The sequence below is a fragment of the Pogona vitticeps genome, chromosome 1, assembly GCF_051106095.1.
Source record: "Pogona vitticeps strain Pit_001003342236 chromosome 1, PviZW2.1, whole genome shotgun sequence".
Taxonomy (NCBI): Eukaryota; Metazoa; Chordata; class Lepidosauria; order Squamata; family Agamidae; genus Pogona; species Pogona vitticeps.
This window is the reverse complement of record NC_135783.1, coordinates 233,341,149-233,366,651: the sequence shown is the minus strand read 5'-3', so window position 1 is coordinate 233,366,651 and position 25,503 is coordinate 233,341,149. Positions and strand designations below refer to the sequence as shown.

At 39.6% G+C, this 25,503-nt stretch overlaps 1 protein-coding gene across 9 annotated transcripts in view; it reads right to left on the bottom strand.

The window, feature by feature from the left end:
- The window catches only part of SEMA5B (semaphorin 5B), a 506,649-nt gene that overhangs the window by 109,816 nt on the left and 371,330 nt on the right, over positions 1 to 25,503 (bottom strand). For 7 of the 9 annotated variants that reach the window (XM_072985220.2, XM_072985226.2, XM_072985227.2 and 4 more), the window contains 4 exons: positions 24,417 to 24,515; positions 22,278 to 22,491; positions 14,545 to 14,830; positions 4,229 to 4,364 (listed from right to left, as the gene is read on the bottom strand). In XM_072985220.2, the coding sequence (XP_072841321.2) occupies positions 4,229 to 4,364; positions 14,545 to 14,830; positions 22,278 to 22,491; positions 24,417 to 24,515 (735 nt within the window). The remainder of the gene's footprint in view (positions 1 to 4,228; positions 4,365 to 14,544; positions 14,831 to 22,277; positions 22,492 to 24,416; positions 24,516 to 25,503) is intronic. The other 2 variants (XM_072985223.2, XM_078376480.1) reach the window with 1 other exon arrangement.

Here is a 25,503-nt window from a genome sequence, read left to right as displayed (position 1 = left end):
TCTGTCCTTCCAGTGAGCACTCAGGTTTGATTTCCTTTAGAATTGCTAGGTTTGTTCTCCTTGCAGTCCAGGGGACTCTCAATAGCCTCCTCCAGCACCACAATTCAAAGGCATCAATTCTTCGGCGGTCTGCTTTCTTTATGGTCCAGCTCTCACTTCCATACATCACGACAGGAAAAACCATAGCTTTGACTATTCGGACTTTTGTTGGCAAGGTGATGTCTCTGCTTTTTAAGATGCTGTCTAAGTTTGTCATCGCTTTCCTCCCAAGAAGCAGGCGTCTTTTAATTTCGTGGCTGCTGTCTCCATCTGCAGTGATCATGGAGCCCAGGAAAATAAAATCTGTCACTGCGTCCATATCTTCCCCTTCTATTTCCCAGGAGGTGATGGGACCAGTGGCCATGATCTTAGTTTCTTTGATGTTGAGTTTCAGACCGTTTTTTGCACTCTCCTCTTTCACCCTCATTACAAGGTTCTTTAATTCCTCCTCACTTTCTGCCATCAGAGTGGTGTCATCCGCATATCGGAGGTTGTTGATATTTCTTCCGGCAATCTTAATTCCGGCTTGGGATTCCTCCAGTCCAGCCTTCCGCATGATGTATTCTGCATATAAGTTGAATAAGCTGGGGGACAATATACAGCCTTGTCGTACTCCTTTCCCAATTTTGAACCAATCAGTTGTTCCATATCCAGTTCTAACTGTTGCTTCCTGTCCCACATATAGGTTTCTCAGTAGATAGATAAGGTGGTCAGGCATTCCCATTTCTTTAAGAACTTGCCATAGTTTGTTGTGGTCCACACAGTCAAAGGCTATTCTGAGGTGTAAGCAATTCAAAAAAAAATTTATGAAAATTCCTTAACTTGTGCAAGCTGCACAAATTACTCAGATCTACGATCACTGCTGCTTCTCATCTGTACTTTCAAAAATCAGATGCATTAGACATATTGTTCTTGTCTTTTTTTAAAAAAAACACAATGAACCACACCTTCTGTTTGCTATGTACATCCTTTGCTTTTTAAAGAATGTACATAAACAATCCTTTGCTTCAGAGACATTGTCTGCAAATTGAAGAAAACCTGAGGGAGAAAAGAAGGCCTCCTTGTCTTGCTCTTGCTTTGGAGGAGAGAAGTCTCACAGGGCTTGGAAATTTTTCACCAAGGTATCTCATGGTGTTGAGGCAAAGTACATCGATGAGAACAACTAACTAAAATAGTTCAGTGAGTGAGTATAGTCTATTCCTCCAACAGCCCAACAACATCTGAAGGTCCAAAGTTCCTCAGTCCTGTTTTAAAACTTGGATGTTAAAGGCTACCAAAAACGGCAGCAGTACCAATAATAACAAGTCAGGTCCGCTTGAAAATCCATGTTGTGTGCCAGACAGACCTTGATCCTAAATATATGTCGAGAAGGAGGAGGAACGGTAGAGCTGAATGACTAGAAATTTATCACCCTACTAACTTCTAAAAGTTCCATTTTTTAAAATTTTTTAGGCTGCATACGCTTTTTGCATTTTTGATAGGCCTTGTACATATGATACAATGCTTTTTCCTCAATGTGCTGAGAGAGCAATTCTTACACCAGATTTTAGAATGATAAGCAGGAAGACTGATCCATGATACTGTTGTGGGCAAGACAGATATCGAACAGGGAAGGACTGCATGTTACTAACGACAGTAATTCAGTCAAGGAAAAAATGTGAGAATTCTGTGCCTTTTCTAGCAGCTCTAAGAGTTTTAGTTCACCTCTGGTTTGGAAAATTTTATAAAGGTTAATGTAAATATTATAAATCTTAACTAAAGAGCTAGAGTTTTAAATTTATTTACATACTTTTTACATAATTTTATGTCATTTTATATATTTAATGTATTCTGTTAAATACTTATTTGGTACATTAAATGAACACATTTATTACATATGTAATTTTCATATATGTAATATCCTTTGTTAAACACTTATTTTGGTACAATTAGGTACACATGTGTTAAGTATGTCATTTTATATAGTAATAGACATGCAGTACCCCTTGTTGAATACTTATTTGGACATTTCCTCCAACTCAAAAGCACTTTATATGGCTTTCCTCTATCCCACTTCTACCTCAGATCACCCTATGAAATAGATCACAGTCATTTAAGGAATAGCTCAGTGGGTTCTAGCCTCTAGATATTCCTAACTGCAGTCTACCTCTATAACCACCACCGCTCCTTGCTCTCGACTCTACTTCTGATGGTCAGATGATTATATGGAATTACATAAATTTGCATCAATACATCTGCAGTGTGGCAATCACTTCCACATGACTGATAAACGTCTCTCTGTACCACAGGTAACGGGAGCAACATATGTGACTAACACATCAGTATTGGTTTCAAATATGGGGGATCCATCAAGACAGCCCTCTCTTTCTTCCTGCAACCACATGGCTTCTCACTCATTCACACTCCTGAGCCTAATGTTCTCTGCCAGCTAAGCGAGGCACAAGGCTTTCAGCAGGTAGTAGCAGCTGTTGCTTTTCTTGTTCCCATTTTTTATACATGGGGATGAAAAATTTTTTACTTATTTTGTTCCTGCAGGTGAGAACCAAAAAAAAAAAAGAGAGAGAATCTGTGTTTTATGTAAAAAAACACTCCTTATATTTTGTGAAAAATGCCGGGCTTTTTTCATAAACATTTCTTGTGTGTGCATAAAGTACAAAGTGTTGTTCAAAAACAGTTGTATTTTGTTTTGCAATGCTAGTGCCAACAAACAGAAGTGTTGGCATTTTTGCTGTCATGCAGGAATGAATATTTCTCAGAAGTTGACCATTTTTTCAACAGGTCTCTTGATGGGCTGAGACAACTTTTTTCAACGAGGATGAGAAAAATTGCAAGTATTCATTCCATCCTTTGTCACTTGCAGTCTTTCTCCAGACTAGAAGGAGAAAGTGGACAACAGGGGTAACAGAAAAAGCACAGGGCTTACTGCTAAGGTATTGGCTATTAGGGTGACAACCACTAACACCACTCCACAGATTCTGCAATTTAGCAACTTTGCTACTTGCAAAACCACAAATCCTAAGGGAGGGACAGGGATAATACAAGAAGTATTTGTTACTGTAATATCTCCTATAACAAAAGCTTTTATCATCCTCCCTCATGGCCATACTACCTCCTAGAATGACAGCATTACTGTGACCTCATTGTACCTTTATGTATGTCCAGCCTCTGTCTCCTCACCCACCCCCGTCCCCCGTGGCTTTGGTAGCCATCCACTCAGCAAACATGACGAGGGACCTTAAGTATAAAGAGGTAGATTAAAGTACACGTGGTTTAAAACATGTATTTAATGAAGTTCAGACTACAGAAATTCATTAAAGGAAAAAAAGAAAGAAAAGCCAAAAATGAATTCTATAGCAATACACTTCAGCTACAAGAAGGCAGAAAACACCTACAGAACTTCTGTTACATCTGTTCCATATCAGCTAGAGACTCATCTCTCAGTAGGCTATTCCCTACCTCAAGTCAGGAAGATGAACCTTTGGACTAATGAGAGGGCAGAGATTTCTCACTTAGGAAAGGTGAGCACGAGACCAACATTCCAGGAAGGCTGATGGTCCTGACGTTGTTGGTAGCACCTCCCTTTCACCTACTTCACCCATTCAACTGATGCATGTGGTCTCTTCATCAAATATGCTGCATAACCGAAAGATTGGTAGCAGCTACAAAGGTAAAGTATGAAAGGGATCTTGGAAATGTCAGCACATCATTTGTGCCTAGGGCAAAAAGGAAGAGGTGGCAGCAATAGGGAGGGGGTTGCCCTAGACAAAGAGAGGATAAATTGCTGAGATGACCAGGGTAGCTTCCAAATTTCACGGAAAGTTAGAACTGGGGCTCCCCATGTCTAGACCTCATGTATTAGTAATTGCACCATGTTGGTGATTTTCACACTGGTGAAAATCTAGTTTTAACTATCAAAACAGAACAGAATATGAATCAACAAAGCTTGTAATAAAATGGTTGTGGTGGGTTTTTCGGGCGCTTTGGTTGTGTTCTGAAGATTGTTCTTCCTAACATTTTGCCAGTCTCTGTGGCCGGCATCTTCAGAGGACAGCACTAAGATGCCGGCCACAGAGACTGGTGAAACATCAGGAAGACCAACCTTCAGAACATGACCAAAGAGCCTGAAAAACCCACAACAACAATTAGATCCCGGCCGTGAAAGCCTTCGCGAATACTTGTAATAAAATACCTGAAAGTTAGCAATAGGGTTGATAGTTGGCAACCATGCAGATCTTGGGTTTTCTTGGTAGCGGAAAGGTCCATTAAAGGCTTGTGTAATAGCACTGAGATTGAAGGCACACACTGCTGAAGCAGCAATACTGTTTCTGGAAACAAGGGTAGAAGGAAAGAGAAAAGAAAAAAATCAATTTAATCTTTAGAACATTGACACTTCCATCATAACAGACATCAAATCTCACTAAAATAAATTGCATGTAAATTGCCAAGAACTGCAGAGGGCTGCAGGCCTCAGAAGGGAGGGGGGGAAATCCACATGGATTAGATGACAATTAGGAGACACTGAAAAGCCCCTCTTGAACACTATACATGATTTAAAACCAAGGAAAGCAATTTTGACATTAAAAGTCACAGACAGTTTAATTCACAAGGAACATTAACACTGATATACCATCAATCCTGATTGGCTATAAGTGGGCCAGTTTTAAAACCTCTGGTTTATTTTTCAAGGTGAGATTTAATTTTAAGTTTCAAAGGTTTCATTGAAAAGTATTAGCACTACCTCTGAAAAGGACAATTGTTTTGTATTAAAATGCTATAGACACCTTCAACATCTTTGGATATTCAAGATTTTATATCGTTTCCATTTTTGCACAAGGCTGCAACTGCAGGATACAAACACAAAACAAAAAGGAAAACAGGAGGGATCGATCTGATGCAAAAGTACCTTCTGCACAATATCTCTACAACACGTACATCTTTAAAAATATATAAACCTTTGGAAAAAAAGTAGGAACAACTCAAAGATATATAACGCAGGAGGTTTTTTTAAAGTAAAGCAAATCTAGATAATACTTAAGACAGCAGACTACCTCCGAGTCCTATGGATATTGCTTTCAGTTCCACAGAAAAAGGTCAGGAAACAGTAAGTATTATTTGTAACTATACTGCCATCTTTTCCTTCTGCTTGCTCATCCTGCAACTCACTCTTGAAAACTTTCCCACCACAGTCCCCGACAACCCAATTGTTCATTCTCGCATTTTCCTGCACTGCACTTGAATATATAAGTGACAGAAAGGATAATCTCTTCAGGGCTCTGCTCTCTCCGAAGACTTCAGTAGTCTGGCAGAAGCAGTGGCCCTTTAGAACAGACACGGGAATTTAAATACAGCATGATTTAATCTCTAGGAGCACATATTCAAGATCACTTACAGTGGATGGGTGACCAGTAAAAACTGGAGCTGCAGTCACTTAATCACAGTGTGATGATTACTCAACACACACTCCAATCACTCTCAACTTGAGGCCAACTACTCCGCTGAACTGAAGGCACTTAGACATTTAAATATATTGTGGAAAATGTGTATTTCGTACCAGAAATAGAACAGTGGTGCCGGTAGGCAACCCCCATCTCAACGGCAAATGCAAAGAAAGACAACGAAACACAGCAAAGCCTGTGAATAAAGTTCTCTTCGTTTGGATTCTGTCCCTCAAAGGCTTTGCCTTTTTATGTCCTTTCACAATCATGTTAGCTCTCTGGAAGCAATTCTTTGAGGTAAGCTTTGATTATTCATGCTTAATAGACAAGGAAATAAAACTGAGGTTTTGTAATTTTTCAAGAGTCACTTCCCACAGCTCCAGATTAAGAGGCCTCCCTTTGTAAAGCCCAGCTGAGGATTCAAAATATGTGTTATTTTAAAATCTGGAGAGAAAGAGAACAAGTAAAGAAGAGGTAATCTTCAAAATTGCATACAAAATATAATCTGGATGTATTTACTTTTCAGACCTTCATCATCATGCTGTGTAAATGTCTGAAAGACTGCTTTACATATCATGGTTTCTAATGGTAGGAGCCTGAAGTGCTATGAAATGAACACATTTTTACTAAACCACTAATTATTTAAGGATATGTAAGCTATGTGATCTTAGGCAAGTAATAAGTGAACGATGTCCCCCACCAGAAGTTCTACTACATAGAGAAAGAGTATGTGTACTTCCACATTGTTCTTCCTTCTGTTCCTTCTATGATAAGAGGAGCCACCAGCAAGACAGAATCTCAAGCATACCACTATGTTGTAGCATCCACCTCAGAAACCAGACTGCAGGTTCACTGAAATTTCGTTGTGCTGAAAGGCTTTACCACACTTTTCTCTGTTACTACAAACTAGCAAAGTTATCTTCTGATAAGTCCTCTACCTTAAAAACATTCATCTTAAGAATTATATCAGCCTCAAGTAGACAAAAAAAAATCTGCCTTCTGCCAAAGGAAGAGCAAGACATCACTTCTGAAATGTTATTTCAAGATTGCGTGTTCCCTCTCCCTCTTTCACCTCACAGCCATCCTTCCATTTCACTGAGCAATGCAAAAGTTGCCTTTGAGCTTGTCAAAGCACCACATGCTAAACCTTTCTTCACTGGTCTTCGACTGCTATTGACATGTTCCATGTTCGTAGAAGGCAAGCCTTTAAACAAAGCTAATGACAAATGACAAGTTAATGCCTTCAGGAACAAGAAGAAAAAAGAAGATAAATAATTGTCTTAAATAAAATGGAGTATTATTAGAGATTGCAGTGGTGTTGCCAGAACAAGCGGGAAAACATTTCACAACCTAAGCTTTTAATCAGAGCTGCAGAGGGTAATTTTGATTACCCTACCGCTTTCTGTCATTAGATGTGGCACATTGGCTGAAATAATAAGCCTTTCAGGATATACAGCTCTTGTCTACTGAAAGATACACCAGCAGAGCATGAAAGATGGACGAAGATGCCCATAAAATCAGTGATCTGGAAATAGCCATAAGGTTGATTCAAGCACTGCAAAATTTCAAAGAGAAAAAAAATACAACAGTACTACAGAATATTGTAGTGCTACAGTATACTGTATAACAGCCTTCCTATTGCATTTTTCTATTTTGTTTATGAATATAACATGGTTTTCCCACGATACCTAATCTATATCACTGCGATCAACTAACTTCGGAGACCAAACAAATGCTGCTGAGCCATATCTGATTTACTAAAATAAAGAAGCTTGTCCCAAGAAATTGTAAGAATTTGGGGATACAGCTTTGATTTTTCCATGTCTGCATCATACGATAGTGCTTAGGTCCTCCAGGTGCAGCACCTTATATATATAGCAGATTTCAACTGCGAAGTTAATGTATCTCCTCTTGATCCCACTACAAACTTCCACTCTTTTTCTCAGTTACACTAATAGGAACATGTATAATGAAGGTCATGGCTTTTGCATATGTGCCAGCTATCAAACTGAATAGTGCCTGCTGCACAAACCTTTAATTTGCTGTAATCTTACCTTCTTAATAATGGCTTAATAATAGCTCATTATCCTATCAACGGTATGAATTCTCTTATATATCAAAATGTAACTACAATCTACTGCTAATGTAATGTGGGTTCCAGGGCGCAAATACCATTGCCCAAGTCTAGCATTCTGGAAGAAAGTTACAAGATGAAATGTACACATAACCTCTCAGAGCTGAGTCAAAAATTGTGAGGGAAGTCTGCATGTGAACTTCATTCTCACTATGGATCCTAAGCCCACAACTACATATCTAGGAAGAGACACTTGGAGCAACGATACTCTTCTGACACGATTTTGTTGAACTTTCTTCCATGCTCCTCTTGCACTGCAATCCATGTGTGCGCCATATGAGCGTCACAAGGACCAGGACAAATATCACAAGAGTCATATGGTCTGGAAGAGGGTAGATAAGAGAGAGGAAAAATGCATAGACACATCTATACTTCACACAATTACTCTGCTGCTACTCTCATTTTCTACTGCTTCATTTCAAGGGGCAAGCCTACCTTCCATATGCAGGCTCACTTATGATTAAATCTGAGTGTCGAGAAAATGGGTCAAGTCCAGAGGCTTTAAATGGAGACTCAGTGACCCTCCTGGAAATTTTAATAATGACTGTTTAAATATTTGATAATTCGCTTCCATAAATAGCCATGTTTCCTGCTGGCAGAGCTCCACAGCACACAACAATGAACAATAAACCAGAGTAGGTTTTCCCTCAACAAAGTGCATCATGCTGGCTGATGCCCACTTTTTGTAAAAAATGCTCGTAACACCATTAAATGGGAAGCTTTAAGCTGTGGGGACATTCATATATTTTTCTACATCTTTCAAAGTAAATGTGCTTCAAGATTTTAAAAGAACGTATCCTTTATACAGTGGTCATAGTACTCACTTTGCAGGCAGAGGTCATGACAGATAATCGCCGTTACAGTACTTGTCCAAGTACCCAACTAACTGGAACATTTCCCCTCCTTTGAATACCTGAAATAACACTATGTCATCAAACAAAGTCTCTGTGTGATTTAGGTTTCTGTATTATTAATTATAATTTGTCTATTTATTTCTAGAGGAGTTGCATAATGCTTTTTTTCTTGCAGAGAAGAAAGGGAAAGTGCCTTTGCTCCTTTTTCACCCATTAGCAAGGCAGTCGTCTAAACCAGTCACTTTCAAACTTGTTTTTGGACATGGTTATAAACACAATATGAAAGAAATACAGGCCAAATCAGGATTATATAAGTCACATAACGTACCTTATAATGTGGTGTGCGAAAAATTGTTTCCAGTCTAGGGCCTTCTTCAAATGTGCCAAGGCCACCCAGGGGGCCATATGGCCCCCACTGTGAATAGCTGGTCTGAACAATTAAAATAATAATGTGCTGTCAAGTCAATTCTGACATATGGTGATCCTCTTCAGGATTTTCCAGGTAGAATACTCAGAAGTGGTTCACTATTCCTTTCTTCTGGGGGCATCCCAGGACTATGTAGCTTGCCCAAGGCCACACAGGCTAGCTCTACTCACAGGAGGCACCGTGGGAAATCAATCTCCTAACCTCTGGCTTCACAGCCAGATAGCGAAACAATTATGAGATGTGAAAGAGAAATCCATATTATATTCTGTGTAAATGTCAACTAATGGAAGAAGTCACATTAAAGATCAGCTCAGAAAGTATGGTAAAAGTTACTGCTTTTGAATCCCGTGTTCAGACTATCATCTTCGTTTAATAAGCCGAAGCATGAATAAGCTTTGAACCCTGACACATAGTGTCTTCATCTCTCTCCCTGTGCAGGCAAACAAATCAGAAGTCTTCAGTCAACTTCCAGGCAGGAATGGAAAACTACAGTTAACAGCACTGACACAATTTAAGATGTAATGCCAACTTTGAACTATCGGTTCACACATTGGTTTGTTCCAAAGCTGTTAATCCCTGGCTTTTTCACTCATTTTATGAGGAGCAGCTTTCATGTGTAGGCACATAAGACTCATCTATATCTAAAGGTATTAAGCCACTGTGTGCTATTTAGGAATATTACCATCCTTGTAAAGGTCCCACCAGCCATATGTTCCTGCTCAACTCTTCCCGCCCCTACAATGACTGAATTCCAGTAGAGTAACTCTTAAATCCAATAGTGTAAATCATACTGCTGGCAGCAATTTTTGTAAATTAAAGGCTTCCCCACCCCATCCCATGGCCCCCCCAATGAGCCTCAGAGGTTTTGGTGGGGAATCCAAAATTGGCTGATGATGCCATAAGCCTTATGTGGTATAAGTGAAGCTACTAGATGTCAGCCAGTGTATTTTCATCAACAGCTAAACTTCAAAGCAGCTGAAGGGGAAAGATTCATTCATTCATTCATTCATTCATTCATTCATTCATTCATTCATTCATTCATTCATTCATTCATTCATTCCATACACATCTGCAGCACCCCATTAGTATAAAACACTATTCTTGGCGGTTAACAAAACAGATAAAATCAAACAAAAGTAACAGTAAATCATATAAGAGTAATAAAAAAAAATCATATCAGTTAAAACGTCACAGCAGCAGAAGCCAAAATACCCTTTGGCTATTCAGCATCACTGCACTTTAAACTTCATTTCTACTCCCAACCTGACAAGACAGATCCATATTTAAAGTTCACAGGTCTGCTACCAGTGTGTAGTTTGACTGTGCCCATCCTTCAGCTATTATGCTGAGGCCAATGTGCAATTCAAAAAAGAAAAGGCCATGCAAACAACTGTTTTTGGAGCACTACAATGCATCATGAGCCCAAAACAACAACAAAAACCCCTAGAAGTTATGCTTTTATAGAGGTTTGTGAGTCTTTAATGGCTCTTAACAAGTCACCTGCACAATTTAGTATTTTTGGGGAAACTGACCTTGAAATATTTTGAGACCAACTCTCTCTGATGGCAACTTCTCACTTCTGCCAAGGGTAGGTCATATGCTACAAAACTGAGTACAGCTTTTTCAGGTAACTATTAGTTCAAGAAATCCTCTTCTCCACAAGTGGCTAATTCAGTTGATTACAGTAGGAAGGCTCCATAATCTGATGTCTAGATAGCCTGGTCCTGTCTACACAGAAAATAATCAAATTTCACCTTCTTAATTAATAATTAAATATAAAACCACTCAAAGAGAATTCAGATATTCGAGTAATTAAGAATATATGAAACCTTGCTACCACCAAGAATAATCACAATTTATAACCAAAACCCCTTTTTTAAGGCGTTGGTAGGTTGGCTGGATAGCTCAGCAGCCAAAGTCATGTAGCTTAATGTAGTAAATCATACAAATTCACTAAATTAATGGAGATTTTACAGGACCCACTAAATCCCTATTAGAGATGGGCACAAATTACTGTTTAGTGATTTAGCCCGGTGTGACATGGCACCCGCCCAGTGTTCCATCGGCATTGCACACTTCCCTCCCCCACATCCTCTAGCCAATCACCCACTCAGAGGCAGCACTGTAGGCTTTCTTGCTCTGCCTCTTCATCTGAGTGGGTGGCCACCAGAGAAGGAAGAGGAAGGATGCACACTGCTGCCAGCGAGTGGACAATCAATCACCCAGAGGAGGTGAGGGAGGGAAACATACAGTGCCCACAGAACTCCTGTGTGGATAGGAGTTAGAAATCCTGTCCTCTGAAGATTTCAGCCACAGAGACTGGTGAAACGTTAGGAAGAAAAACCTTCATAACATGGCCAAACACCCTGAAAAACCTACAACAGCCACTGGATCCTGGCCATGAAAGCCTTTGAGAATACAAATAACCAATTGTTTTATCTTAGAATTATTAGAGTTTAAAGATCTGTTCAAGTTCACAAAATATTACTCTAAAACAGGACTGGGCAAACTCTAGAGCTCTGAGATGACGTATGCCCACCTCTAAACCTAAGAGAGCTACACCCATTCCAACACACTCTTTTCTCTCATAACATTTTTCTTTTAAAAACATTTTTTACAAATTTACAATGCCCTCTCATGCCATCTAGTGGCAGTTTTTAAAAAATAAAATTCGAGGGGAAGAACCTAAATGGCCTCTCACACACTATAGAGCAAACTTTCTCAATCTTTTATTGGCCAGGGCCATAAACACAATATGAAAGAAATATAAGCTGAATCAGGATTGTATAAACTGCATAACGAACTTTATAAGGTGGTGTGTGAAGAACTGTTTCCAGTCTGTGCCCTGCTTCAAATGTAACAAAGGTCATATGGTCCCCATTGAGAATGGCTGCTATAGAGGAGAGAAGGAGACTGTTACATGAAAAATCTATTGTTTTTCAAAGGAAGGGCCAAGGCCAACTTTTGAATTCCTAGAGGAAAAAAATGCAGCCTGCAGGTCACAATTCCCAATTCAGTGCAAAGCTCTGTACATTTCCCAATGGTCTTTTGATAGCATTGTTTCCAATGAACTGCTAAGACTTCCTCAACCTACTGTCTCCGTTGTTTGCATTCTGAGGTCATAGACACAAAAAAAGTTATTCATCAAGGTATGAGATGTAGCAGACCATGTTATTATTTAGGGAGGAGTGTATGGCAGCTTCAAATGGCAGATTCCCAGACTAGTAAATTCACCTGGAAGGGACCCTTGCAGCCTACTACTCTTTTGGAGAACTGCTCCTGCAATCCATCCTTCACTCCTTTCCTACATCCCGCCAAGTACTATCAATGTAGTGCACCTCCTTTGACCCCACTTGTGCTACTTGGATGTCCTTTCATCTTCCATATAGGAGTCCCTGTCACCAGCAGCTGCCTCCTCCTTGCCTCATTTCTTGGTTGTCATGGCAACTGCCATGGGCCATATAAATCCTCCAACACCAAAAGGGGCCTTGAATGCTTGTAAAAGAAAAAAAAAGATGCCTAGTGAATCAAGCTGAGTCCAACCAGGTTTCTCTGCAAGCATCACAATGCAACAAAGCTATTGTAACTACCAGCATCACCACCACTGTCAAGTCAGAGATTCTGACACCTGAACATCTCCCCAACAGCACTTTATAGACCTTTAGGGGGAAAAAACAGAAAGCTGTGTTAAGCACAGTTGGCATTTATCCTAAATAAGGGCTAATTCCAGAATGAAACCAAACAACCATTTTCAATCATACAAATTCAACTATCAACAGCTTGTCTAATTCTACAAGCTTTACTTCTACACTGCTTCTGTGTTCCATAAGCAGAAAAATGCTTCCAAGTTCAGAAACATCCAAAAGACTTACAGCTATGGAAAAACTGTAGTTTGTATGATTGCCATCCAAAATTCTTACAACTATGAGAAGTTGCAAACAAAAGTACATTCAAAAACAAAATGTAAGTGGTAGGCACAACTTAAATCAAGTTATAAATATGTTTCAAAATTGCAATAGCATGCATTCTAAAAAACCAGGACTTTATAGCCAAAAGTACATTTAAAAATCATAAAATACATATCTTAAAAATATCAAAAATAAAATGTTTTTAAAATGCATATTAATAACACACACACATAATCGTTTTAGATGCTCACCCAGTCAAACCAGTTTGAATCAATGGAGGAAAATCCATGATGACTGTGTTGCTAGAATCTGGAAATGAAGTTTGTTGCTGCACAGCTATAAGACTATTCCTCTTTGATGTCTGACACCCAAAGTGGTATGGAGTTGCAATGATGTGATGAATTCTTTTATGTGTGTATGCCTTATCTCCTCATATTTATAATTATTTCAGTTGTTCAACTTCCCTTCTAACTATAAACAGTCTTTTCTCCAGGGGCCTGGAATTCCAAGAACAATTTTTCAATAGGAAATTATATTGTTGTTGCACCCACTGTAACTCCAAGGGTTTGTAACTTAGAATATGGCAAGCTGCCACTATGGTGATCACATCATTGTTTTGAGTAAAATTCTGCAAAGCTTGGAGCACCAAGGCTCTATAACATAAAACATCTGATTCACTAGGATTTTGTAATACTGAGATTTTGTAACACCAACATCCTGGCAAGCCAGAATATTGTAAATATAGGACCTGCACAGGCTGCCACCATATTTATACCCTGCAACGTAAACAAATTCAGCTCTTAGGAGTGTTATATAGAGTGACCTTGCTTAGGTGGGGAACTAGCTAATTGTTTTGCAATGACTACAGCAAACTACTGTTCAATTCTCAATTCTAAAAGCACTTTTATTTTCAGGTCTACTTTTTCTACACCCCCCTTAATTATTTTAACACTCTATACAGACAAAATTTCACATTTTGACCCCACTACCAAAACACTGATCCTGGGAGTAACAATAGATAAATTCTGCTCCCATATCCTTGCATGTTAGAGATCTGGTGACCTTGTCTTCAGATCAGACACAAGCATTCCACGTGCTTATACTTGAGAGGGGCAAGTGACTTTTGTTCATTTTTTTTTAATCACAATGATTATCGTTCAGCCAGTTTAAATGTAAGCTGTACAGCTGCCAGCTGCCAGTTATTTTGCAAACTGTAAGTTAGCTAGCAGACTTCATAAAAGAATATGCTAGCATCAGAAAGTGTGAAAGAGATCTGACCTTTTCTCCAACTGCAGTTTAATCAAGGTCCTTCACCTACCCCTGATGCAATCTTGCTCAAGAAAGACATTTCCAACCTTACAATGTCCAAGCAGGTAATGCCACTGAGAAAGCGGAGTTCTGAAAGTGTGAGGCCAAAGGGAAGCATAACAGGTCTCCTTTTATTTGCCCTTTCCTTCCACTCACCATGAATGATCAAAGGCCCACATTACCCATCACTCTGAAGGGTGCGCCTGCTACTAATGCAAAATGAGATGATTAAAGCATATACTGCCAGCCAGTCTTCTGTCCCAGAATTCATACTCTCTTTTTTTCAATTAAAAAGCTCTTTACATTTGCAGGGTCTTGCATGTTGTATTTGCACCCCTCCCACTTGCTGCACAAAAGGAAACATTGATCCCATTCCCATGAAAGGGAAGGCAAGCACCGGAAGGAAACAAGCAGCAAGTAAGAGAAAGAACAAACTCACACATTAGTAGTGAAAACTCCGTAGATCAGATCTTGTTCAGGAAGATAAAAAGTGCTTTGCAGTTCATTGTAGTAAAATGGGATTTCTCCAGAGCGAGAGCAGTTCAGTCGAGCCTTCATGAACGTTGTCCACGTGTCTTCCAGCAAAAATCTACCCCCAATGTCATTTTTGCAAACCCTTGCCACACGAGAATAAACAGTCTTCCCACAGTCATGTTCCACAGCATTCTCACGGAAAAAGAAGTAAGTGAACAAACCAATGTCATAGGCAGCGATGAAGTTGGGCTCTGGGGAAAAATTAAGCCATAAAACACGGTGAGAGTTTACACAGAAAAGAGCTGAATTAATACAGAATATGGGAGTCGAAGCTGACAAGGGAGCTGAAAAGGTGGAAAGCAAACCCCTTTCAAAACACTTCCCTACCTCTGGGAGATTTCATGCTCTGGTTCTAACTGGTATATTCCTCACTTGAAGACTGTAGCATCCAGGGGATGAGTTTTATATACAATTAAGCCAGTTTTATGTACAACATACGCTTTCCAACCTATTGTTTTGAACACCATGCTTTTCAGTGGAATTAACTGAGACATTCTATTCTAAACAATCTTGTTATGTGAAGAAATCTAGTTATATACATGTATGTACGTACTCATACATGATTAACTGGCACTACTAAGACAATGCCTGCTATGACATACACCCATTGTCTTAAAATGAAGAAAGGATGTTGAAAGCTGTGGCAGCGGTGGCTTCTTGCTCCAGATATACTGTTTTTATATATGCCAGTTTAATCAATACAGTGGTACCCACTTGACGATTACCCCGCTCCATGACAAATCCACTTTACGATGAGATTTTTGCGAACGCTATTGAGATCGCAAAACAATGTTTAACTGGGGAAAATTCGCTTTACGATGATTGGTTCCCTGCTTCGGGAACCGATTCGTCACTAAACGATGATTTTAAAACAGCTGGTCGCTGGCTCTCAAAGTGGCTCCCTGCTGTGCAAAATGGCTCCCCACTGTATTTAGGACGGATTCCTTGCTTAACAGGCACTGGAAAATGTCCGCCCTATGGAGGATCTTCACTGCACGATGAGGTATTTCGCCCATTGGAACCGGTTTTCAATGCATTTCAATGGGTTTTTTACTTTCGCTTGACAACGATTTCGTTTTACAGCGATTTTGCTGGAACGGATTATTGTCGTCAAGCGAGGCACCACTGTATATGAAATACATTTTTAAAACTGATTAAGAGAGTAAGTACTCATTTCTTTGAGAACAGCAGTCTAAAATGGTGGATAATCGTGAAATAGTACTGCCATCTCATTTGCTATTTATATAACTGAATTTATTATTGCTGATGGTCAATAATATAAATGCGTTCAAACATAAAAATGAAAGGAGTAGGAACTGAAATGGTTAAGATATTTTGAGGACTAAGGCTAATTGATATTGAACTTCAATTATAGAAAACAGTACGCACTGCCCTTTTCCTGGAGTTCTGTCAATTTTCTCCCTTGCATCCAATATAGGTAACTGTTAAAGGTAAGAGCTCAGACCACTGTTTTGTCTAAATACACTCACTTTTATGCTGTCGCAAGCTGGTTCGATAGCTCAGTGGTTTAGGTATCTGGCTGTGGAGCCAGAGGTTGGAGGTTCAATTTCCCACTGTGTCTCTTGCAAGTAGAGCAGGAGGCACAATGTGGCCTTGGGCAAGCTGCACAGTCCCAGGGTGGCCCCAGAGGAAGGCAATGGTAAATCACTTCTGATTATTCTCTGCCTGGAAAACCCTGAAGAGGATCGTCAAAAATCAGAACTGACTGGACGGCATGAGCCATTACTTACAACATTCCAGCTGAAGTGAACAGATATTAGCTTTTTCTTCCTGGTCTAGCACTGGGACAGGCAAATTGTGGGTCCAGCTCATTCCTCCTCATGAAGGAACTAAATTTCAGGTATACATATTTAACTGGCACGCAACAGTGATGAGTGTACCAACTGATAATTTCAGAGAAAGCTTTTCATAATTAATTCAAAGCTGAGCAAGGACCAGGTCTTCCATGTCCTGCTTCTTCATCGCCCCACTGCTCTGTGCTGCTTGGGTGCATGCTGTGCATGAGCGTATTGACACATCTGCTGGATATTTGGTTTACTTGCCATATAGGCGGTTGCATTTGGGCAGGCACACAGACCAAGGGATACAAAGAAAGAGAATTAAAGCAGTTCTTTCCTTGCCTGTTGGGCCTGTACCAAATTATGACACATGGAAATACCCTGGAGGCCTGGAGAGATACATTACTATGTAGGCGGCAGCATCCACCAGGTTTTAAGAATTTCTAACAGAGAATTCGCCCTGCAACATGAGCCTCAGGGAAATTAATGTCATACTGAGCGTTTCAATATTGTTTTTCCATCAACTAATTGATTAATTGACCAGCTACTGAGCTAAAACAGCTCCGTTAATCAAAACAGGCACAAAACAAACCTTTTAAGTCATTCTGTAAGATTACTTGACCTAACACAAGTGTGAAGTATACCCCTCCTGCACGGCGAAATAGTTTGATGGCACTGCAGCAGATTATACCTTTAGGCATTGCTACACCAGTGCTGGTTAACTATCCAATTGTATTCTGCTGTCTCCAAAAATTCACAGACATCTGGCTTTCCCATTAAACCTACTACTTAGATTTGTGAATGAACCACCTGCCAATGTACTTTATAACTCTCTCTATATGCTCTATATGGATTTATACTGAGAGCCAGAATTTAACCAAACTACAGAACTGGCTCCAGGTAAGAGTTGCTCATACAGTGGTGCCCCACTTGACTATTACCTCTTTAGACGATGAAATCGCTTGACGATGAGTATTTTGTGATCGCTATAGGGATCGCAAAATGATGTTTGTATGGGGAAAATCCGCTTAACGACGATTGGTTCCCTGCTTTGGGAACCGATTTTTCACTAAACGACGATCTAAAAACAGCTGATCGGAGGCTCTCAAAATGGCCCCTGTTGTTTTGCTGACCTCATTTCACAAGACAGGGAGCGTATGCACAAACTGCACAAACTTTCATTACTATGTTCTCTTTCTCCATCTTATCAAATTTTTAATTATCTACAAACTTCCTTTTATTTAGATATTGTTTTTATATATTTATTTCCTTTGTGTGTTGTAAGCCGCCTAGAGTGGTCAATATGACCAGTTAGGCGGGGTATAAATGTAATAAATAAATAAAATAAATAAATAAATAAATTTCCCTTATTGGAACATATTGACCGGTTTTCAATGCATTCCAATGGATTTTTTTTTTGCTTGACGACAATTTCACTGTACAGCAATTTTTCTGGAATGGATTATCATCGTCAAGCGAGGCACCACTGTACGTGCTTTCATCATTGACTATCCCTTACAGAGGACAATACTTTGATGCTAGTATTGTGCCTTTGGGAATTTTGCTGACAGAGTGAAAAAGTAAGGCAAAAAGGTAGACCTTGACTGAGCTCTCTTTCTACATTCTCTCATTAGAACTGTCTTTAATCATTTTGTAAACATACTCTTTTTCAAATCAACAACAGCTATAACCCTTAATTTAGCTGGCACTGCATGCATCAGGAAGGTTTCAGTGCTCAAGTCATAAATTCCAGGCAACTGCTAATTTATTTATATATTTAACATCTAGCCAGAATATTTTATTTATTTATTGGATTCATACCCCGCACCATCTAGCAACTAGACCACTCTGGGCGGCTAGCAACAAGATAAACAACACAATATCAAAGACAGGATAAAAAAATTAAAATAATAAATACATTCAACAAATATAATAACCAGCAGGGTAAATTAAAACAGATGGGAATGAAGGTGGTAAAAGGATGATGACAAGGATGGCAAAAAGGATGGTAAAAAAGGGAGGCCAAGATCTCAAAAATGTAATACTCAGGGAAAGCCTGGCGGAACAGCCAAGTCTTCAATGCTCGTTTGAACCCATCCAGCAAGGGTGCCAGGATGGGCAGGTTGTTCCACAGATGGTGGGCAACTGCCGAGAAGACCCAGGTTCCCATTCTTTCCCTCTGAGTCTCCTTCCAGGTCAAGGCCCTCAACCGCCCTGCCTGTGAAGAACGGGTATTACAGACAGATCTGGCTGGGAGAAGGCGTTCTGATAGATATCGAGGTCCTAAACCATTTAGGGCTTTGAATGTTATCATCATAACCTTGAAGTAGCCAATGAAGGGTGGCCAGAGTGGGGGAGATGTGCAGGAATTTCTTCACCCAGATTAATTTGGCTGCTGAATTCTGGACCAGTTGAAGTCTCTGCATCAGCCTCAAGGGTAGCCCCACGTAGAGAGCACTGCAGTAGTCTATTCTTGAGATTACAAGGGCATGAATCAGCGTTGTGAGTGCCCCCCACGTCTAGATAGGGATGCAGCTGGGAAATCCTCCGAAGATGGAAATGGGCTGCCTGGACCACGGATGTCACCTGGGTTTCCATGGTGAGATCCAGGTCCACGCAGATTCAAGCTGTGAACCTCATTCTTTGTGGGAAGAGTCACTCCCCCGAAGGAGAGGGAGTTTCCCAACCCACTGAATATTCACAAGTAATATCTTTTATGAGATTTGCAATGTTTTCTTAGAATTAAATTAAAAGATTACTGCAGGACATGGGAATCTGAAGATTGTATATAAGTGATTCCCACTTAACTTCAAGTAGAGATGTCACTCAGGTCTACCATGCTTGTTAGTTTCTCATTATTCCTTTTTTGACGTAGGTTTACTTTCCTCACTGTTCACACAATATAGTGCGATGGTACAAAGCTAGATCCACACAAACTGATGAAGGCAATTCTAAACAAGATCAAGTTATAATAGTGGCAATTTACTGTATGTATTCAAAGAGACAACAGCAGGAATGATGAAAAAGTTTTATTCTGAATCTATTGTTGCAGCTGGAAGCCCAAGTTTCAGCTGTAGGCAGGGCCATGTTTCATTCTCTCTGGTGAAAATGCTATGATCTTATCTATTTTATCTATCTTATCTTAGAAACTGTCCTTCTTGCTCATTACCAGGTACTCATTATCTTAAGGGTAAAGGTAAAGGTTGGTTGTTGTGGGTTTTCCGGGCTGTTTGGCGGTGTTCTTAAGGTTTTTCTTCCTAAAGTTTTGCCAGTTTCTGCGGCCGGCATCTTCTGTGCTCTGTTGCAGTTTGTTGGATAGTTGAGTATTTATAGCTGTGGGATCAGCTTTTGTCCTTTTCAGGAGATTGGGTGATTATGGTGATCAGCATGTTTTTGTTGTGGGTGTATTGTTGTGATAAGGGGGAGAGATTATCTGTCACTGTGATTGATAGGTGTCATCTAAAACTCAACAAAGCCTTGCTCCTGGCTCTAAAAAATGCCGCCTGCAAAAGGTCAACAAACTCTACCCAGCCACAAGGACCAGTGATCACTGCACACAAAAGACCAGCTAGTGACACCCATCAATCACAGTTCTCTCTCTGGAGAGAACCAATTAATAATACAGTCAGTGGTTAAGTTTTCATTCTCAGTTTTAAGAATTCATAAAATGCTATATTAAGACAATCACATGACTCAGGTTTTATACTGTTCATATGTTCTAACAACTTACTTATTCTGTATATCTTATATAATGTTTTTATCTTTGAATTTTCGGGTCTATGACAGTATAATAAATAAAACTCAAACAAATAGCAAAGAAGAGAAGGAAAACAAAATTAAAAGGAGATAGGACAAGTTACAGAAAACTGAATGCTGACTTCCAAAGAATAGCAAGGAGAGACAAGAGGGCCTTCTTAAATGAACAGTGCAAAGAAATAGAGGAAAATAATAGAAAGGGAAAAACCAGAGATCTGTTCAAGAAAATTGGAGATATCAAAGGAACATTTTGTGCAAAGATGGACATGATAAAGGACAAAAATGTTAGGGACCTCACAGAAGCATAAGACATCAAGAAGAGGTGGCAAGAATACATAGAGGAATTATACCAGAAAGATCTAGATGTCCCAGACAACACAGATAGTGTAGATGCTGACCTTGAGCCAGACATCCTGGAGAGTAAAGTCAAGTGGGCCTTAGAAAGCACGGCCAACAACAAAGCCAGTGGAGGTGATGGCATACCAGTAAAACTATTTAAAACATTAAAATATGATGCTGTTAAGGTGATACACTCAATATGTCAGCAAGTTTGGAAAACTCAGCAGTAGCCAGAGGATTGGAAACGATCAGTCTACATCCTAATCCCAAAGAAGAGCAGTGCCAAAGAATGCTCCAACTACCATACAATTGCACACATTAGCAAGGTTATGCTCAAAATCCTACAAGGCAAGCTTCAGCAGTATGTGGACTGCGAACTTCCAGAAGTACAAGCTGGATTTAGAAGGGGCAGAGGAACTAGAGACCAAACTGCTAACTTGCACTGGATTATGGAGAAAGCCAGAGAATTCCAGAAAAAGTCTACTTCTGCTTCATTTACTACACAAAAGCCTTTGACTGTGTGGATCACAGCAAACTATGGCAAGTTCTTAAACAAATGGGACTGCTTGACCACCTTATCTATCTCCTGAGAAACCTATATGTGGGACAGGAAGCAACAGTTAGAACTGGATATGGAACAACTGATTGGTTCAAAATTGGGAAAGGAGTATGACAAGGCTGTATATTGTCTTTGCTTATTTAACTTATATGCAGAATACATCACGAGAAAGGCAGGACTGGAGGAATCCCAAACCGGGTGAAGGTGAAAGAGGACAGTGCAAAAAATGATCTGAGGTTCAACATTAAAAAAAAACTAAGATCATGGCCACTGGTCCCATCACCTCCTGGCAAAAAGAAGGGGAATTATGGAGGCAGTGACAAATTTTACTTTCTTGGGCTCCAAAATCACTGCAGATGGGGACAGCAGCCACAAAATTAAAAGACACCTGCTTCTTGGGAGGAAAGCAATGACAAACCTAGAAAACATCTTAAAAAGCAGAGACATCACCTTGCCAACAAAGGTCCACATAGTCAAAGCTATGGTTTTTCCAGTAGTGATGTATGGAAATGAGAGCTTGACCATAAGGAAAGCTGACCGCCGAAGAATTCATGCTTTTGAGTTGTGGTGCTGGAGGAGACTCTTGAGAGTCCCCTGGACTGCAAGGAAAACAAACCTATCCATTCTAAAGGAAACCAAGCCTGAGTGCTCACTGGAAAGACAGATCCTGAAGCTGAGGCTCCAATACTTTGGCCATCTCATGAGAAGAGAAGAATCCCTGGAAAAGACCCTGATGCTAGGAAAGTGTGAAGGAAAGAGGAGAAGGGGACAACAGAGGATGAGATGGCTGGACAGCATCATCGAAGCGACCAACATGAATTTGACCAAACTCCGGGAGGCAGTGGAAGACAGGAGGGCCTGGTGTGCTCTGGTCCATGGGGTCACAAAGAGTGGGACACGACAAAACGACTAAACAACAAAATTGCCTCGCATTTCACAGATTTTCTCAAAGGAGCAGAAACAGAAGAAAGAGAACCATTTCTATCAGTTCTCATTTGAATATACTTTATTGGCCTTTGCGCTATTTCACTTTATCTGTGGAATAGTTCTCACATTTTCTCACTCAGGAGCGAGCTTCTTTGTCCAATACTCTCTTTGGACTTTTGTGAGGTTTTTTTGATGTGGTTTCTCAAAACTATTTGAACGGTCTTCTTAATTTTAAATTCACAGAGTAAGTGTTCTTACCATTAAGCCATTTGGAGTTGTACTGTGCTGTTCTAAGGGGTGGGACGTTTCCGAGGCTGCGGTAAATGACTGGATCCCGTCCAGAGAAGTCAATGACAGTTGCAGCGTAGAGTTCTCCTTGTGATGTGATCACGGCGGTTGAGTTGTGCCGAGGATCATAGGGGCAGCGAGCGACCCCATTTATTTTCTCAATTATTTTGCTAATATTTCCTACCTATATTTAAAAATTGGTGGAAAAGATAACAACATGTGATAACAACTTGTGGAGCAATAGATTTGTGTCATTGTAACACTCTACACACACCTGCAGATTAAACAAACAACCTTGGATAATGCTATATTCCATGACAAAGCCTACATTAAAAGAGCCTATACTGATCTAACAAGTCTAAATATCCCATATCTTTGCACAAAAGTAAATGCCATCCCTAAAGACCAGTGTCTTTTTTCCCCACAAAAAACTTATAACCACTTGATTGCAGGCAGAACAGCAAATGGATTATTTCAAACTAGGGCCCCTGAATAATAATAATGCTGGCACATATCTATTCCCCCACCATCTAATTTCGGTTTGCAACTAGACACCTGACACTGGTTTACTATTCCTTCTCAGTCACTTGAAGTGTCTCACTTCCATGTTGACATTCTTTCCCCTACTCCACATTCAAACTTCGGTCCTCTCACTCAGAAAAGTTAAGATATTCTGATTAGGGTCCTGCTTTGTATTATTCGACATACTCATACTCTGCTTTACTGAAGAGCCATGAAAAGGTAGCAAAATGAGTCTCCTTTGGAAAGTTATTCTGCATTGTCGATGCAGCCCAGATACAGCAAAAGTTATTATTTTGATTACACGACACAGAATATCCAAGCCACCATGGCCAGAATGAGCTTTGTTTGGTTGATCTGGGAACACACAGGATAGAGAGTCTTTGTTGAAGATTTTAATAGCTGGACACATTTGTACAGAAAAAAATTGTACATCAAATCTCCAAGTCCAAAATCTGAAAAGACTTTGTGAACAGCTCAGGTTTAGGTATTTGGCTGCTGAGCCAGAGGTTGCAAGGTCAATTCCCCGCTGTGCCTCCTCAACAGGGGCTTGACTCAATGATCCATAGGGTCCCATCCAGCTCTGCAGTTCTAAGATATTATTATTATTATTATTATTATTATTATTATTATTATTGTTGTTGTTGTTGTTGTTGTTGTTGTTGTTGTTGTTGTTGTTGTTGTTGTTGTTGTTGTTGTTGTTGTTGTTTCCCAACTATTTGATCTGAACATATCTGAAAGCCAAAAATGAACTGGTGCAATGGTTTGAAAATGGCCTCTATATATAGCTCCTGTGGAAAATCTGACTAGCATATTCTGGACCAAATTTATATCTGGACATTTTCTGTACATAACTCTATGTCTAGCACCTTACACTAAGCCAGGTATGATATAATTAAACTTTTTATCGTCATGGCTAGATGTACTGGCATACCTACCAGTTCTCCACACCTTCTTAATCTCATGCACTGTTGCATTGGGCCAGCTTAGTCCTGTAACTTTTAATGTCCCTTCTTGTTATTTCTCTCCTCTCATATACAACAGTGCAATGGTAAATCTGGGGGTGCAAGTACTCACCATGACAGTTCTCATTGTCATCGACCATCCCTACTCCATAAGTGTCAAAAATGCAGGTGGCTGAATCAATCCATACTAACAAATGAGGAATAGGTCTTGTAAATCTAATGGTTCTTAATTACTCATTCAAGACCTAGACACCTGCAAATAGTTTGCATTACAACATGGTAGCTTGCAACAGTCCATTAACCCCAGGGAAACAATTTCTGTCCCAACAACTCTGAGGAGTGTAGCTAAGTTCAACAGAACAGGGAAGCCAAAGGATAATGGCAGTTGATGTCATTGTCCCTGCTAATCAGAAATTCCTGGGGCTTCAGTCCTGCATGTTCTGGTTCCCTTACACCACTGTTGGTATAGTTATGATATCTGTTTGAATTTCACCAGCATGATGAGACTAACTTACTTTTGCTTCTTCATCTATAGTTTAGTGAATATAAAAACTGGCAATTTAATTCCCTATAATTCATTTTCATCCTAATTACTCACTCACTCCAAAAAAGAAGCACAATTTACCTGTCTGCTGGAACATACTGGTGAAAAAGCATTGGTGCCACAAGTGAAAACCTTTTTGCCATAGACAATCAGAACACGAACATAGTTCTGGCATTCCTCCTGAAACAAAGGACAAAAATAACATTTTAAAGTAAAGACAATCACTTTAGGCTTAACTCAACACTTGCTGGAATTCAATAATAGAATTTGCTTTCAATGTGTACCTATGAGTACATGGTAAGTGTCCCTCACTAGCAAAAATAATCAGGTGCCAAGTATATAATTTCCAGAGAACTGGAAGCCATGAAAACTTTACTCAGTGTGGGTAAGATATAAACCTCCCTATATAGTTGTTAGATTGCCACTGCCATAATTTTTCACTTTTGGTTATGACTGAGTTCAATATCTCAAGGACCACACATTCCCCACTGCTGCTTGAATTTTTAAAATAGTCAGCACTGCCAGATTTTAAAATTGCAAGAGCTAAGTGATACCTTTATTGAACCACTAAAAATCGTACAAATTGCAAGCTTTTGTGGGTAATTTGAAATTTGTGTGATTTTTTTTAGTGGTTCAGTAAAGGTATCACCTTGATCTTGCATTTGTGTAATTCTGAACCACAAAGACTTTTCCTAATTCTCCTTAGATTATAAATTTGCCTTTAGACACACTGGATGAAATCTTGTTGTTAAGAACAGTAAATTGCAGCTAGGGAAGACCTATTAAACCAATGGAACTTGCAGAGGAGTTGACTCACCAAATCCCCATTGATTCAATGAGTCTACACTAGTTACAATTCAGTTCTCTGAGGAACAGGATTCAATCCACTAAATACTAATATGATCAAGATACACTAATATACTTTAATAAACCAAGAATGATAATACAGCCAGTATCATAATCTGGATTTCTCCAAATGAAGTTTCACTGCCATAATGACAACTGACTAACACTATGAAAAAAAGACATAAAAATACCTGGAATTTTGAGCATTTGTCTTCATGGAAAGTATAGACTGACTAAAAGTCCTGTAATACCAGAATTATATGGTGTACAAAGCAGGAGTGAAATAACTAACAGAAATGTAACAGTCCCTGCCTACTGAACA